This window comes from Bombina bombina, chromosome 5, assembly GCF_027579735.1.
Source record: "Bombina bombina isolate aBomBom1 chromosome 5, aBomBom1.pri, whole genome shotgun sequence".
Lineage (NCBI taxonomy): Eukaryota > Metazoa > Chordata > Amphibia > Anura > Bombinatoridae > Bombina > Bombina bombina.
The window spans coordinates 799,285,634-799,303,157 of NC_069503.1; the positions used below are offsets into that span (position 1 = coordinate 799,285,634).

Below are 17,524 nucleotides of genomic sequence, written 5' to 3' on the forward strand. Positions count from 1 at the left end.
CATCCATGTTCTTAGTGGGAAAAGGTGGGGGTTTTGTTTTGTTTTATTTTAGTTTAGCTTGTTGTTGTTTTAGTCTAGTTTAGTTTTGTTACGTTATGTTTTAAAAATAGAAAATCCCAACGTTGTATGCAGTTATCCCGCAAAAGATAACCACTGAATCTGTAATTGAAAGCTTAAGACCCTGCATCAGCATAACTCTTATAATGTTAACATTGGTCTGTCAGGGTCTTATCCACCCTTTTGCATAATATCCAATGCTCCGCCCTGCGTGGCGTAAAGATGTGAAATATGTATGACTGTATGCATTGTTGGATATAAATAAAAAATTAAAAAAAAAAAAAAAAAAAAACTGTTTACCGATATGAATTCTAATGACAAAGGTCTTAAATTTACCTTTTATCACAGTAAGGATAAGGCTGTCTTTCTAGATTTAGAAATTATTGCCATCAACAAGAATATAGAAACAAGAACACATTTTAAAGAGGTTAACTCTAACAGTTTTATTCATTCTAAAAGTTGTCATCTCCAGCAATGGAAGGACAACATTCCTGTGGGTCAAAGTCTGAGAGTGAGAAAAAATTGCTCCAGACTCTCAGACTTTGAATACCAAATAGATTCCCTAATTGAAAAATTCAGAGACAGAGGATATGATGAGGAGGTTGTCAATAGGGCTGTAATAAGAGCAAGGAATACTGATAGAAAGAGCCTCCTCTCATATAAACAAAAGACAACTAAAAAGAATTCAGATTTAATTGATGTCCCATTCATAACGGAATATAATGTAGATCATGGCATTATGAGAAGGATTTTAAATAAACACTGGGCAATACTAAAAGCCGACCCAATATTAGGAGATGTAATCCCTCACAAACCGAGACTAATCTTTAAAAAGACAAAAAATTTCAAATCAATACTTGCGCCTAGCTCACGTGAGATAAATCAGAAATCAAATTTCACACAAAAAGATTTACAAGGAGGAAAAATATCAGGTTTCTTTCCTTGTTATTCATGCAAGGCATGTAAACAGTGATAAAAACATAATTTATGCTTACCTGATAAATTCCTTTATTCTGTAGTGTGATCAGTCCACGGGTCATCATTACTTCTGGGATATTACTCCTCCCCAACAGGAAGTGCAAGAGGATTCACCCAGCAGAGCTGCATATAGCTCCTCCCCTCTACGTCACTCCCAGTCATTCGACCAAGGACCAACGAGAAAGGAAAAGCCAAGGGTGAAGTGGTGACTGGAGTATAAATTAAAAAATATTTACCTGCCTTAAAAACAGGGCGGGCCGTGGACTGATCACACTACAGAAGAAAGGAATTTATCAGGTAAGCATAAATTATGTTTTCTTCTGTTAAGTGTGATCAGTCCACGGGTCATCATTACTTCTGGGATACCAATACCAAAGCAAAAGTACACGGATGACGGGAGGGATAGGCAGGCTCTTTATACAGAAGGAACCACTGCCTGAAGAACCTTTCTCCCAAAAATAGCCTCCGATGAAGCAAAAGTGTCAAATTTGTAAAATTTGGAAAAAGTATGAAGCGAAGACCAAGTTGCAGCCTTGCAAATCTGTTCAACAGAGGCCTCATTCTTGAAGGCCCAAGTGGAAGCCACAGCTCTAGTAGAATGAGCTGTAATTCTTTCAGGAGGCTGCTGTCCAGCAGTCTCATAAGCTAAACGAATTATGCTACGAAGCCAAAAAGAAAGAGAGGTAGCGGAAGCTTTTTGACCTCTCCTCTGCCCAGAGTAAATGACAAACAGAGAAGATGTTTGTCGAAATTCCTTAGTTGCCTGTAATTAAAATTTTAGAGCACGGACTACATCCAGGTTGTGCAGTAGACGTTCCTTCTTTGAAGAAGGATTTGGGCATAAAGAAGGAACAACAATCTCTTGATTGATATTCCTGTTAGTAACTACCTTAGGTAAGAACCCAGGTTTAGTACGCAGGACTACCTTATCCGAATGAAAAATCAAATAAGGAGAATCACAATGTAAGGCTGATAATTCAGAGACTCTTCGAGCCGAGGAAATAGCCATTAAAAATAGAACTTTCCAAGATAACAACTTTATATCAATGGAATGAAGGGGTTCAAACGGAACGCCCTGTAAAACATTAAGAACAAGGTTTAAACTCCATGGTGGAGCAACAGTTTTAAACACAGGCTTAATTCTGGCCAAAGCCTGACAAAAAGCCTGGACGTCAGGAACTTCTGACAGACGTTTGTGTAACAGAATGGACAGAGCTGAGATCTGTCCCTTTAATGAACTAGCAGATAAACCCTTTTCTAAACCTTCTTGTAGAAAAGACAATATCCTAGGAATCCTAACCTTACTCCAAGAGTAACCTTTGGATTCACACCAATATAGGTATTTACGCCATATCTTATGGTAAATCTTTCTGGTAACAGGTTTCCTAGCCTGTATTAAGGTATCAATAACTGACTCAGAAAATCCACGCCTTGATAAAATCAAGCGTTCAATTTCCAAGCAGTCAGCTTCAGAGAAGTTAGATTTTGATGTTTGAAGGGACCCTGTATCAGAAGGTCCTGTTTCAGAGGTAGAGACCAAGGTGGACAGGATGACATGTCCACCAGGTCTGTATACCAAGTCCTGCGTGGCCACGCAGGTGCTATTAGAATCACTGATGCTCTCTCTTGTTTGATTCTGGCAATCAATCGAGGAAGCAACGGGAAGGGTGGAAACACGTAAGCCATCCTGAAGTCCCAAGGTGCTGTCAGAGCATCTATCAGGACTGCTCCTGGATCCCTGGATCTGGACCCATAACGAGGAAGCTTGGCGTTCTGTCGAGACGCCATGAGATCTATCTCTGGTTTGCCCCAACGTCGAAGTATTTGGGCAAAGACCTCCGGATGAAGTTCCCACTCCCCCGGATGAAAAGTCTGACGACTTAAGAAATCCGCCTCCCAGTTCTCCACTCCCGGGATGTGGATTGCTGACAGGTGGCAAGAGTGAGACTCTGCCCAGCAAATTATCTTTGATACTTCCATCATAGCTAGGGAGCTTCTTGTCCCTCCCTGATGGTTGATGTAAGCTACAGTCGTGATGTTGTCCGACTGAAACCTGATGAACCCCCGAGTTGTCAACTGGGGCCAAGCCAGGAGGGCATTGAGAACTGCTCTCAATTCCAGAATGTTTATTGGCAGGAGACTCTCCTCCTGACTCCATTGTCCCTGAGCCTTCAGAGAATTCCAGACGGCACCCCAACCTAGAAGGCTGGCGTCTGTTGTTACAATTGTCCAGTCTGGTCTGCTGAATGGCATCCCCCTGGACAGATGTGGCCGAGAAAGCCACCATAGAAGAGAATTTCTGGTCTCTTGATCCAGATTCAGAGAAGGGGATAAGTCTGAGTAATCCCCATTCCACTGACTTAGCATGCACAGTTGCAGTGGTCTGAGGTAAAATTGTCCGAATAGTCTCCATCTTGAACGATGGAACTCTTAGGAATTTGTTTAGGATCTTTAAGTCCAGGATTGGTCTGAAAGTTCCCTCTTTTTTGGGAACCACAAACAGATTTGAGTAAAACCCCTGTCCCGATCGTGGAACTGGATGGATTACTCCCATTAACAAGAGCTCTTGTACGCAGCGTAGAAACGCCTCTTTCTTTGTCTGGATTGTTGACAATCTTGACAGATGAAATCTCTCTCTTGGAGGAGAGTATTTGAAGTCCAGAAGGTATCCCTGAGATATTATCTCTAGCGCCCAGGGATCCTGAACATCTCTTGCCCAAGCCTGGGCGAAGAGAGAAAGTCTGCCCCCCACTAGATCCGATCCCGGATCGGGGGCCCTCAATTCATGCTGTTTTAGGGGCAGCAGCAGGTTTCCTAGTCTGCTTGCCCTTGTTCCAGGACTGGTTAGGTTTCCAGCCTTGTCTGTAGCGAGCAACAGCTCCTTCCTGTTTTGGTGCAGAGGAAGTTGATGCTGCTCCTGCTTTGAAATTACGAAAGGAACGAAAATTAGACTGTCTAGTCTTGGCTTTGGCTTTGTCCTGAGGCAGGGCATGGCCTTTACCTCCTGTAATGTCAGCGATAATCTCTTTCAACCCGGGCCCGAATAAGGTCTGCCCTTTGAAAGGTATATTAAGCAATTTAGACTTAGAAGTAACATCAGCTGACCAGGATTTTAGCCACAGCGCCCTGCGTGCCTGAATGGCGAATCCTGAATTCTTCGCCGTAAGTTTAGTAAGATGTACTACGGCCTCCGAAATGAATGAATTAGCTAGTTTAAGGACTCTAAGCCTGTCCGTAATGTCGTCCAGAGTAGCTGAACCAATGTTCTCTTCCAGAGACTCAATCCAGAATGCCGCTGCAGCCGTGATCGGCGCAATGCATGCAAGGGGTTGCAATATAAAACCTTGTTGAACAAACATTTTCTTAAGGTAACCCTCTAACTTTTTATCCATTGGATCTGAAAAAGCACAGCTATCCTCCACCGGGATAGTGGTACGCTTAGCTAAGGTAGAAACTGCTCCCTCCACCTTAGGGACCGTTTGCCATAAGTCCCTTGTGGTGGCGTCTATTGGAAACATTTTTCTAAATATCGGAGGGGGTGAGAACGGCACACCGGGTCTATCCCACTCCTTAGTAACAATTTCAGTAAGTCTCTTAGGTATAGGAAAAACCTCAGTACTCGTCGGTACCGCAAAATATTTATCCAACCTACACATTTTCTCTGGTATTGCAACTGTGTTACAATCATTCAGAGCCGCTAACACCTCCCCTAGTAATACACGGAGGTTTTCCAGTTTAAATTTAAAATTTGAAATATCTGAATCCAGTCTGTTTGGATCAGAACCGTCACCCACAGAATGAAGTTCTCCGTCCTCATGTTCTGCCACCTGTGACGCAGTGTCTGACATGGCCCTAATATTATCAGCGCACTCTGTTCTCACCCCAGAGTGATCACGCTTACCTCTTAGTTCTGGTAATTTAGCCAAAACCTCAGTCATAACAGTAGCCATATCCTGTAATGTGATTTGTAATGGCCGCCCAGATGTACTCGGCGCTACAATATCACGCACCTCCCTCTGAGTGGGAGATGTAGGTACTGACAAGTGAGGCGAGTTAGTCGGCATAACTCTCCCCTCGTTGTTTGGTGAAATTTGTTCAATTTGTACAGATTGACTTTTATTTAAAGTAGCATCAATACAGTTAGTACATAAATTTCTATTGGGCTCCACTTTGGCATTGCAACAAATGACACAGGTATCATCCTCTGAATCAGACATGTTTAACACACTAGCAAATAAACTTGCAACTTGGAAATACAATTCAATTAGAATAATATTAAAATGTACTGTGCCTTTAAGAAGCACAGAAGATCTATGACAGTTGAAAATTAATAAATTGAAACAGTTATAGCCTCAATCCTTGTAAACAACACAACTTTAGCAAAGGTTTAATCCCATTAGCAAAGATAACAAATTCTGAAAGCAGGAAACAAATTACAGAATAAACGTTTTTTATCTCAGTCAAACTATAATTCTCACCGCTCTGCTGAGAGAAATTACCTCCCTCAAAATAAGTTTTGAAGACCCCTGAGCTCTGTAGAGATGAACCGGATCATGCAGGGAATACAATGAGTTGCTGACTGAAATATTTGATGCATAGAAAAAGCGCCAAAAAACGGCCCCTCCCCCTCACACACAGCAGTGAGGGAGAACAGAAACTGTCAGAAAAACAGATTAAGCAACTGCCAAGTGGAAAAATAGTGCCCAAACATTTATTCACACAGTACCTCAGCAAATGAAAACGATTTTACATTCCAGCAAAAACGTTAAACATAATCTCTAGTTATTAAACAGCTTTATGTATTTCTTACAGTGTAATTCTAGTGAAGTACCATTCCCCAGAATACTGAAGTGTAAAGTATACATACATGACATTATATCGGTATGGCAGGATTTTCTCATCAATTCCATTGTCAGAAAATAAAAACTGCTACATACCTCTATGCAGATTCATCTGCCCGCTGTCCCCTGATCTGAAGTTTACCTCACTCCTCAGATGGCCGAGAACAGCAATATGATCTTAACTACTCCGGCTAAAATCATAGCAAAACTCTGGTAGATTCTTCTTCAAACTCTGCCAGAGAGGTAATAACACACTCCGGTGCTATTTTAAAATAACAAACTTTTGATTGAAGATATAAAACTAAGTATAATCACCATAGTCCTCTCACACATCCTATCTAGTCGTTGGGTGCAAGAGAATGACTGGGAGTGACGTAGAGGGGAGGAGCTATATGCAGCTCTGCTGGGTGAATCCTCTTGCACTTCCTGTTGGGGAGGAGTAATATCCCAGAAGTAATGATGACCCGTGGACTGATCACACTTAACAGAAGAAAGGAAAGTTATCACCATTCCAAATACAGGAGAAGAAATCACTATTAAAGAATGCATTAGATGCACCACAAAGGGGGTAATCTATATTCTTAAATGCACATGCAATTTATTTTATTTTGGGGAGACTAAGCGAATGATCAAAGATAGGATAAGAGAACACCTATTATGTATTGAGAAGGGAGTGATAGACACCAATCTATATAGGCATTTCAAATCTGTACACAATGGCAATACTAAAGATCTAAAATATTGGGGAATACTACAAATTAAGCAGAATTGGAGGGGGGGAAATATAGAAAAAAAATTGAAAATAAAAGAGGCAGAATTGAATTACAGACACAATACCTTGTTCCCTGCTGGTCTAAATTCTGAACTAGACATTTCTCCATTTTTATTTGACTAATAACAGCTATTTTTAATTTATTGCACAAATTTGCATCTTACTATACGTATAGTATCCACTTAGAACTATCTTTTATGTACCCATTTAGTCCTTATAAATGTTTTTAATAGATAATTTTAACACAAATAGTTTAAAATTTTTCTAAAAGATATAACAATTATAGTACCACTTTAAGGGAGTTCTATGAAATCCAATAATAGAAACCATCTTTTGTAGCAATGTGAAGTAATTACATATATTAAGTCACCTATATTATATGGTTACTTGCCAATACCATCTTAAATATTAAGACCGCCTTAGGTAATACTCCCAGGTGTTTCATAACCAATGAGAAGCAAGCTACACCTTTAAATAAGGATACACCTGTTGCAGATTATTTATCTTGAGAAAGCCCTGCAGAGGGAGAAACGCGTTGATGTGCTGCAACCACTATTGAGATTTACTATATGTAGCTGGAGCTACCACAGTGTTCATTGAGGATTGTGCAATACCGCTTATGTAATTAGCTCTTGGGAAAACTTGCAACAAACTCTCTGAACTTTTTATCGGATAATCACACATACCTACTACTGAAGTTTTGTACCTTGCATGCTGGTTAGCACTAAGTGCAGGTATTATTCATCGGATGAACGCTACATTTTAGTGGAAAGTGTCACCACTGTTGCTGTTGGCTGGTCCCGAATTTGGACCAATCAGAAAGCCCGTCTGGGACAGCGCCCACATAAGTGATGTCATCACGTAAACGGCTGTAACTCACCCACGGAGGTTATCGAGTGAAAAGTTTGGGGTAAGCCCTTGTTTGCTAGCAAACCAACACCTATTAAGGATATCTAAGTCTACACTGGACTGTCTTATATTCGTACTACGAACTCTTTTCTACAAATTACAATAATTATATGGCGGCAACCTAAGAACTTTTATTCACGGAGACGTCCGTTTTTATTGATAATAATATTATCTATTGTGCAATAAATTTATGTCAGATTTTAGATAACGCTATTGTCTATGTCATAATTTTATATAAGTATATAGTCTCCTCTCCTATCACCTTTAGCTGTAGCGCTCCTGATACACACGTTTTTTGGTTATTTAATTTGCCAATTTTTGGGAACACATAGGTATTCTCAGGAGTTTGGTGTTTTTCACCCTGCGCTCACTGGTTCAATATTCTTTGGTCTATATATTTAAAACTTTGGGAGCACCCCGACGCTGACACTTAATAGAGAGTGCTGGTACTACTGGATTGATTGAATATATATATATATATATATATATATATATATATATATATATATATATATATATATATATATATATATATATATATATATATATATATATATATATATATAACACACACACACACACACACACAAATACATATACACACATACATAATTTGTTCTTTGGATATAAGAAACATTTATATATTAGAAAGTAATTCACTGCCCCCACCCAGCTGGCAACATTTTCTGGAGAACAGTGTGAGTCTATTCTCGAGTCTGAAGCTACAAGCTAGGCCAAAAATGCCACTTACAATCACACACATCACCTGCCCACACCACATGCACTATGCTACCTTCCTGTGATAATGGGGTAGTCTGCAGAGGCTTAGATACAAAGTAATAGCTGAGGTTTAAAAAAAAAGTATTAAATATAACTGTTGGTTATGCAAAACTGGGGAATGGGTAATAAAGAGATTATCTATATTTTTAAACAAAACATTTCAAGTAGACTGTCCCTTTAAGTATAAGTCCACTATTAAAAAACTTAAACAGTGTGGTATATTACAGAAGACAACAAGGACAGCAAACAACAGAGAATGATCAGAAAGCAGACAACTCTAGTAACTAGATAACTACAGAAATATGAAGGCAGATACAACTACAAATATCACCCCCCCCCCCAACACAATATTATAAAACCGGAGAAAAAGAGTGTGGTACTGTGAAAAAGTCTGACTCGCCTCTTCACAATCTGCGTTTTTATTCTTCTTGTAAAGTGCAAGATTTTTTTACATGGGACTTTAATGTATATTGTTCTATGTATACAAAAATACAATTGTAGTATTAATTGCTGTTTATAAACTGTCATACTTAATAGTGGGGATTTAAAAAAAAAAAAAAAAAAAGTATATTGAAGGTCATTGTCTTGATACAAGGCAAAATATTCATTCTCCTATGCATTTGGTCTGATGTTGGAAACATTTTCAGTTCACTTGAAATTTTATCCTGCTGCTATAAGTAGTCAAATATATCATCAATAAAGAAAAGCTAGTCAGTCTTAGCGGCTCTTTATCATGTGTAAAAGAAAATTTATGCTTACCTGATAAATGTATTTCTTTTTTTACACAATGAGTCCACGGATCATCTTAATTACTAATGGGATATTCACCGCCTGGTCAGCAGGAGGAGGCAAAGAGCACCACAGCAGAGCTGTTAAATAGCTCTTCCCTTCCCTCCCACTCCAGTCATTCGACCGAAGTTAGGAAGAGAAAGGAAAAGCCAAGGTGCAGAGGTGTCTGAAGTTTACAATAACCCACAACCTGTCTATAAGAACAGGACGGGCCGTGGACTCATCGTGTCAAAAAAGAAATCAATTCATCAGGTAAGCATACATTTTCTTTTCTTTTTTAAGACACGATGAGTCCACGGATCATCTTAATTACTAATGGGATTCAATACCCAAGCTAGAGGACACAGATGATACGGGAGGGACAAGACAGGGAACCTAAACGGAAGGCACCACTGCTTGAAGAACCTTTCTCCCAAAAACAGCCTCACCGAGGCAAAAGTTTCAAATATGTAAAACTTTGAAAAAGTGTGAAGAGAGGACCAAGTTGCAGCCTTGCAAATCTGTTCCACAGAAGCTTCATTTTTGAATGCCCATGAGGAAGCAACAGCCCTTGTGGAATGAGCTGCAAATCTCTCAGGAGGCTGCTGTCCAGCAATCTCATATGCAAAACGTATGATGCTCTTCAGTCAAAAAGAAAGTAGCCGTAGCTTTCTGTCCCTTACGTTTTCCCAAGAAGAAGACTGACGAAAGTCCTTAGTCGCCTGCAGGTAAAACTTTAAAGCACGGAACACGTCCAAATTGTGCAAGTCTTTCCTTCTTAGAAGGATTAGGACACAAAGAAGGAACAACAATCTTCTGATTAATGTTCTGATCAGAAACAACCTTAGGAAGAAATCCTAATTTGGTACGCAAAACTACCTTATCTGAATGGAAAATAAGATTACGAGACTCATACTGTAATGCCGAGAGTTCTGACACTCTCTGAGCAGAATAAATAGCTACCAGAAATAAAACCTTCCAAGATAACAACTTAATATCTAAGGAATGCATAGGCTCAGAGCCCCTTGAATAACATTGAGAACTAAATCAAGACTCCATGGAGGAGTAACTGGTTTGAACACAGGCCTGATCCTGACCAAGGCCTGACAAAAAGATAGTACATCTGTGACATCCGCCAGACGTTTGTGTAACAAGATAGATAAAGCAGAGATTTTACCCTTTAGGGAACTCATCGATAAACGTTTCTCCAAACCCTCCTGGAAAAAAGACAAAATCCTAGGGATCTTAACTCTACTCCATGAGTAGCCCTTGGATTCACACCAATACAGATATTTACGCCAAATCTTATGGTAAATCCTTCTAGTTTACAGGTTTACGAGCCTGAATCATGTCACTATGACTGAATCAGAAAACCCCCGCTTGAATAAAATCAAGCGTTCAATCTCCATGTAGTCCGCTTCAGATTAACTAGATTTGGGTGAAGGAAAGGCCCCTGAATCAGGTCTTTTCTCCAAGGTGGTAGAGATGTCATCTCCAATAGATCTGCATACCAAATCCTGTGAGGCCAGGCCGGTGCTATGAGGATCACCGAGGCCCTTTCCGGTTTGATTCAAGCAATTACTCGAGGAAGAAGAGCAAACGGAGGAAACAGGTATGCTAGATTGAATGTCCAAGGGGCCGCTAGAGCATCTATCAGTTCCGCCTGGGGGTCCCTGGAACTCGACCTGTATCTCAGGAGCTTGGCATTCTGCCTCAATGCCATGAGATCTAACTCCGGCTGACCCCACTTGAGGATCAGACTGGAGAACACTTCCGGATGGAGTTCCCACTCCCCTGGATGAAAGGTCTGTCTGCTCAGAAAATCCGCCTCCCAGTTGTCCACCCTTGGGATGTGGATCGTCGACAGACGGCAAGAATGGGCTTCCGCCCACTAAATTATTTTGGATACCTCTGTCATCGCAAAGGAACTCCTTGTTCCTCCCTGATGATTGATGTAGGCCACTGACGTTATGTTGTCCGACAGGAACCAGATAAACTAAATCAAGGCTAACTGGGGCCAGGCCAAGAGAGCATTGTAGATCGCTCTCAGATCCAGAATGCTTATGGGTAAAACCGACTCTGCCTGAGTCCATATTCCTCGAGCCTTTAGAGAGCCCCAGACTGCTCCCCACCCTTGAAGGCTGGCATCTGTTGTCACAATCACCCAAGATGGTCTGTGAAAACATGTTCCCTGGGAGAGGTGATCCAGAGACAACCACCATTGAAGAGAGTCCCTTGTCTCCTGCTCCAGTAGAAGCAGAAGGGACAAGTCCAAATAATCTCCGTTCCAACTGCAGAGCTCTGAGATGAAAGCGAGCAAACGGGAAGATGTCCATTGCCGCCACCATCAGCCCGATTAACTTCCTGCACTGAGCCACTGATGGACGAGGAGTGCACTGAAGGGATAGACAAGTATCGATAATCTTTAATTTCCTGACTTCTGTCAGACAGAGAGTCTATTAAGGTTCCTAAGAAAGTTACCCTTGTGTTTGGAATTAAGGATCTTTTCTAAATTCACCTTCCAGCCGTGGGATCTTAGGAAGGACAACACCTGAACCAGAAAATCGTCCAGATAAGGCGCCACTGCAATGCCCTTTGATCGAAGCACCGCCAATAGACATCCCAGAACCTTTGTGAAGAACGTGGGAGCTGTGGCAAAACCGAAAGGAAGAGCCACAAACTGGAAGTGTTTGTCCAGAAAGGCAAACCTTAACTTATGATCCCTGTGAATGGGAACATGTAGATACGCGTCGTTTAAATCCACTGTTGTCATAATGATCCTCCTGGATCAATGGAAGAATGGAACAAATTGTTTCCATCTTGAAGAACGGTATCCTGAGAAACTTGTTTAGACTTTTGAGGCCTAAAATTGGCCTGAAGGTTCCCTCTTTTTTTGGGGGGGAACCACAGACAGATAATGATCACAAAACAAAAACTTGATTGAGGAGAACCTGCCCCCTTACGGGTCGGGTGCACTCCCCTCACGATTTCCCCTATTCTAAGTCCGATAGGGTCTCCGTGCTTGAAAGGAGGAATAAAAGAATTTCCTTTCCACTATATTACCTTAAAGGCACTTCTTCAAATGCAAAAGAAATGTATGTCCATAGAAACAGACAACGCAACAAACCAGTACGACGACACACTGGAAACGGTAGTCACACCAACCGCAGGTTGCTCTAGACCAAAGAGGGGATTCTATTTTCCCCTGGATATCTTACTTCTAAGTGTAGGGGAAGAAAATGGGGGGGAAATCCTATAACCCTATATGGTACAGGAATACTTCCACCATGACGGGTCCATCATAATATTAGAAAAACCTACTGGTGTCTGAGCCACCCAGCGTAGCTAAAACTTCATCAAGAAGCTCCTGATCAAATAAAGGAATTTACCTTATTCGAGACGGAGAATTCCTCGAGTCCGGGATTATCGAAAAATCTTCCTCCTTAGCTGCAGGGAAGAAACATTCAAAATAACCCCCACTGAGTCATTCACACTATTCTGAGTGAAGAAGACCTCCTGCTCAATTTTTTCCAACAGCGTGGGTAAAAAGAATAGATAATCTATTAAAAGCAGGTCAACTCCATCTGGTCTATACATTGTTTGTAACAGCGTAGGAGAAGTTTGTTGTATATTTGACCATTGTGAGTATGCTCCTAAGCAGTAACTGCCTAACAGAAGGAGGATTGGAACAAGATTATCCTCATCAACTAAAGATTTCTCAATAAATGAGAAATAGAAGTGGATTGGTAGAATCGCATTGGAATCCAAGACTAAAACAAGTGACCTCTAGCAGGGCCTCTTGGGCCACCTTGAATCGTAAAGGATGGATTACACAAACAGCTGGATTCTTTAACAAAATTAGAACATATAAAAAAAAAAAAAGTTACGGTCTTTAAATTTTAAAAAGTAACTTATTTCTGTGTGCAGGGGTAAGCTAAATAAGCATGCAAACATTGCAGAATTATCAGAAACATTAATCATTTGTTCACATATATCGCCATGACATTAAAGAAGTGATGTCTTGTGCAGCAATTCCCGAAGGGGATTTGAGGAACCGCAGGGCACTGCATGGGTGATAGAAAATTTAATGTACACTTCCTTAATCAATCTGCCTCACCTATGGCAGAATAATTAATTGATTGCATAAGTATGAGAGGAATTTCGGTATTGCCTAACACTCACTACACCTCAGGTTGACCCAGCTGAGACATCAGACAGCCTCTCTACACCAGTCCTGCCATTGCTATAGCGCTGTCTTAAGAGCAAGAACTGTGACAAGCATTGCTCCGTTTCTTCCGATAACCGGAAGTGAAGGGGAGGAAGCGCCATCTGCAAGGCGCACATTCTAAACTTAAAGTCCTCCACTCCTTGCGATTTTCAGAAGTGAAAGGAGGAAGGAGTGTAAAATCTTTGTGCCCTTTATAAGCTCCGCCCCTCAAGGGTGTTTCACAAGTCATATCCCGGTCGCCATAGTTTAAGTAAAGGCTCCGGGAGTAAAGATAAAATTTGTCAACTTCAAACAAAAGCTGCTCAGTCTGCTATCTTTAAGAATAACAAACGGGAGCAAGAGAACAGACTGAACAGCTTCTTTAGTTCCAACAGCTGTTCAGTCCGATAGTGCTATAAGACAGAAAAAAAAAAAAAAACTTAAGAGCACATACTCTGACAAACTCCATTGAATCCCACAGTCGACTCTATTAATAAATGAGACCGCCAGGAGATAACACGCGTCACCCAGTGCCTGCATTCTAGCTGCCATAACGTCTCCTGATAGACTAGGAGAATCTGAGCCCAAGTTCAATGAGGTCTAAATTAATAAAGTGCCCAAACTTTTTCTGAGATCCTTCTATCGCCAGAAATAAAGTCAGCACTTACCTCATCTTCTGACTGGCAGCAAGGCAGTTCCCAGGTTTAGGAGGTCCTCTCCATCCCATGGCCCTGTAAATAAACGAAAATCCTGAATAAAATCCCTCAGGTTTTCTTGGTTAGGGCAGCAATAATATGGTAAGCGCAGTGAGAATTATGTCCCACAAGTTCACATTACTCTAAAGCCACCAAAGCTCTACTGAAGAGACTGATATGGACTACGGCTACACCCTAGGACAAAACAGCACAATCTTGCACTACTTTAAAAATAATAAACTCTTGATTAAAGAATCTAATCTAACACCTCACTTTACACCTCTTACTAGTGCTAAAGTAGGTAAAGAGAATGACTGGGGTGGGAGGGAAGGGAGGAGCTATTTAACAGCTCTGCTGTGGTGCTCTTTGCCTCCTCCTGCTGACCAGGAGGTGAATATCCCATTAGTAATTATGATCCGTTGGCTCATCATGTCTTAAAAAAGAAACAGTTCTCTTTCACATGCATGATATAAATCACTATGATTTAAAAAGGTACCATAAGACTTCTAATGGTTCTAAAGTTAAAATGCTTATGGGGGAAAAAACGAAACAACAACAACAACACAAAAAACTTACTTGTAGCATCCCATTCAGATTTGCTCAATGTTCCCTTCAAAAAGAAGAAATATAAATTAGGAATATGTTAAGGCCAGGGAACATTTAAATATACTACAAGACAAGAGAATAAGAAATTATACATTCCTAAAAAATAAAGTAGATAATTGCATTCTGTTAAACAATATGCCTAGGTTCTGCTCTATAGGCTAAAAAAAAATTAAAAAAAATTCGAAATTCGAAATAATAATAATAAAAAAAACAACACTTACCAGAGGTAACTTTTCCTGGCTATTTTCCATCTTACTTTTCACATGTTCATAATCCTCAGTGTTATCAGAGACTAATTTGGAGTGTGGCGCTGCAGGATATTGCTGCAGAAAAAAATAAAAAATAAATACACAGTGGAGTATTGCTGTTCTTGAAACCGTACAGAACCGACACATGGTTGCTTGTGTATTAAAAACGACAAAAGGACCTTCTGCTAAATGCACCTATCGAAACAATAGTAATGGTAGCAAATTCAAGAACTTGTTATGCAAACCATATTTATATTTTACTAGTCCAGTTAGTATAAATAATTTTAAAAAGGCACATGAAACACAGATTGTAATGTAAAATGTTTAAAATTATGCATATGTATTTGTAATATATTTTCATTATTTATTTTCTCTTTATCTCTAACACCTCTATTGTGCAAATTCCATTTCTACAAGATTTGAAAGAGCATACTCCAGGCTTACAAGCTCAATCAGTTTTACACAAAAAAAAAACATAATTTATGCTTACCTGATAAATTTATTTCTCTTGTGGTGTATCCAGTCCACGGATCATCCATTACTTGTGGGATATTCTCCTTCCCAACAGGAAGTTGCAAGAGGATCACCCACAGCAGAGCTGTCTATATAGCTCCTCCCCTAAATGCCACCTCCAGTCATTCGACCAAAGACAAGCAAGAGAAAGGAGGAACTATAGGGTGCAGTGGTGACTGTAGTTTAAAGTTAAAAAATACCTGCCTTAAAATGACAGGGCGGGCCGTGGACTGGATACACCACAAGAGAAATAAATTTATCAGGTAAGCATAAATTATGTTTTCTCTCGTAAGGTGTATCCAGTCCACGGATCATCCATTACTTGTGGGATACCAATACCAAAGCTAAAGTACACGGATGAAGGCAGGGACAAGGCAGGTACTTAAACGGAAGGTACCACTGCCTGTAAAACCTCTCTCCCAAAAATAGCCTCCGAAGAAGCAAAAGTATCAAATTTATAAAATTTTGAAAAAGTATGAAGCGAAGACCAAGTCGCCGCCTTGCAAATCTGTTCAACAGAAGCCTCATTTTTAGTAGAATTAGCTGTAATTCTTTCAGGAGGCTGCTGGCCAGCAGTCTCATAAGCAAAGCGTATTATACTTCTTAGCCAAAGCGAAAGAGAAGTTGCCGAAGCCTTTTGGCCTTTCCTCTGTCCAGAGTAGACAACAAACAAAGCAGATGTTTGACGAAAATCTTTAGTAGCTTGTAAATAATACTTTAAAGCACGAACCACGTAAAGATTGTGTAATAGACGTTCCTTCTTTGAAGAAGGATTAGGACACAATGACGGAACAATAATCTCCTGATTGATCTTATTAGATACCACCTTAGGTAAAAACCCAGGTTTGGTACGCAAAACTACCTTATCTGTATGGAAGATCAGATAAGGGGAATCACATTGTAAGGCAGATAACTCGGAAACTCTACGGGCCGAGGAAATAGCTACCAAAAATAGAACGTTCCAAGATAAAAGTTTGATATCTATGGAATGAAGAGGTTCAAAAGGAACCCCCTGATGAACTTTAAGAACCAAATTTAAACTCCATGGTGGAGCAACAGGTTTAAACACAGGCTTGATTCTAACTAAAGCCTGACAACATGCCTGAACGTCTGGAACATCCATCAGACGCTTGTGCAAAAGAATAGACAGAGCAGAAATCAGTCCCTTTAAGGAACTAGCTGACAATCCTTTTTCCAATCCTTCTTGGAGAAAAGATAATATCCTGGGAATCCTGACTTTACTCCATGAGTAACCCTTGGATTCACACCAATAAAGATATGTACGCCATATCTTATGATAGATTTTCCTGGTGACAGGCTTTCGTGCCTGAATAAAGGTATCAATAACTGATTCGGAGAAGCCACGCTTTGATAAAATCAAGCGTTTAATCTCCAGGCAGTCAGTCTCAGAGAAATTAGATTTGGATGGTTGAAAGGACTCTGAAGTAGAAGGTCCTGTCTCAGAGGCAGAGTCCATGGTGGAAGGGATGACATGTCCACCAGATCTGCATACCAAGTCCTGCGTGGCCACGCAGGTGCTATCAAAATCACCGATGCTCTCCCCTGCTTGATTTTGGCAATCAAACGAGGGAGCAGAGGAAACGGTGGAAACACATAAGCCCTGTTGAAGGACCAAGGCGCTGCTAGAGCATCTATCAGCGTCGCCTTGGGATCCCTGGACCTGGATCCGTAACAAGGAAGTTTGGCATTCTGGCGAGACGCCATGACAACCAGTTCTGGTTTGCCCCAACGATGAATCAATTGTGCAAACACCTCCGGATGGAGTTCCCACTCCCCCGGATGATAAGTCTGTCGACTTAGAAAATCCGCCACCGAGTTCTCAACACCTGGGATATGGATAGCTGATAGATGGCAAGAGTGAATCTCTGCCCAGCGAATTATCTTTTTGATTCCAACATCGCTAGGCAACTCCTTGTTCCCCCTTGATGGTTGATGTTGTCTGACTGAAATCTGATGAACCTCATTGTCGCTAGCTGAGGCCAAGCCTGAGGAGCATTGAATATCGCTCTTAGTTCCAGAATGTTTATCGGAAGGAGTGCGTCCTGCTGAGTCCATGATCCCTGAGCCTTCAGGGAGTTCCAGACTGCCCCCCAACCTAGAAGGCTGGCATCTGTCGTCACAATTGTCCA

The 17,524-nt window shown here is 40.8% G+C and overlaps 1 protein-coding gene across 6 annotated transcripts in view; it reads right to left on the bottom strand.

Annotated features, from left to right (window-relative positions):
• Positions 1-17,524, bottom strand: part of RNMT (RNA guanine-7 methyltransferase) — a 195,932-nt gene that overhangs the window by 40,659 nt on the left and 137,749 nt on the right. For all 6 annotated transcript variants that reach the window (XM_053714880.1, XM_053714883.1, XM_053714882.1 and 3 more), the window contains 2 exons: positions 14,835-14,936; positions 14,584-14,617 (listed from right to left, as the gene is read on the bottom strand). In XM_053714880.1, coding sequence (XP_053570855.1) covers positions 14,584-14,617; positions 14,835-14,936 — 136 coding nt within the window. The remainder of the gene's footprint in view (positions 1-14,583; positions 14,618-14,834; positions 14,937-17,524) is intronic.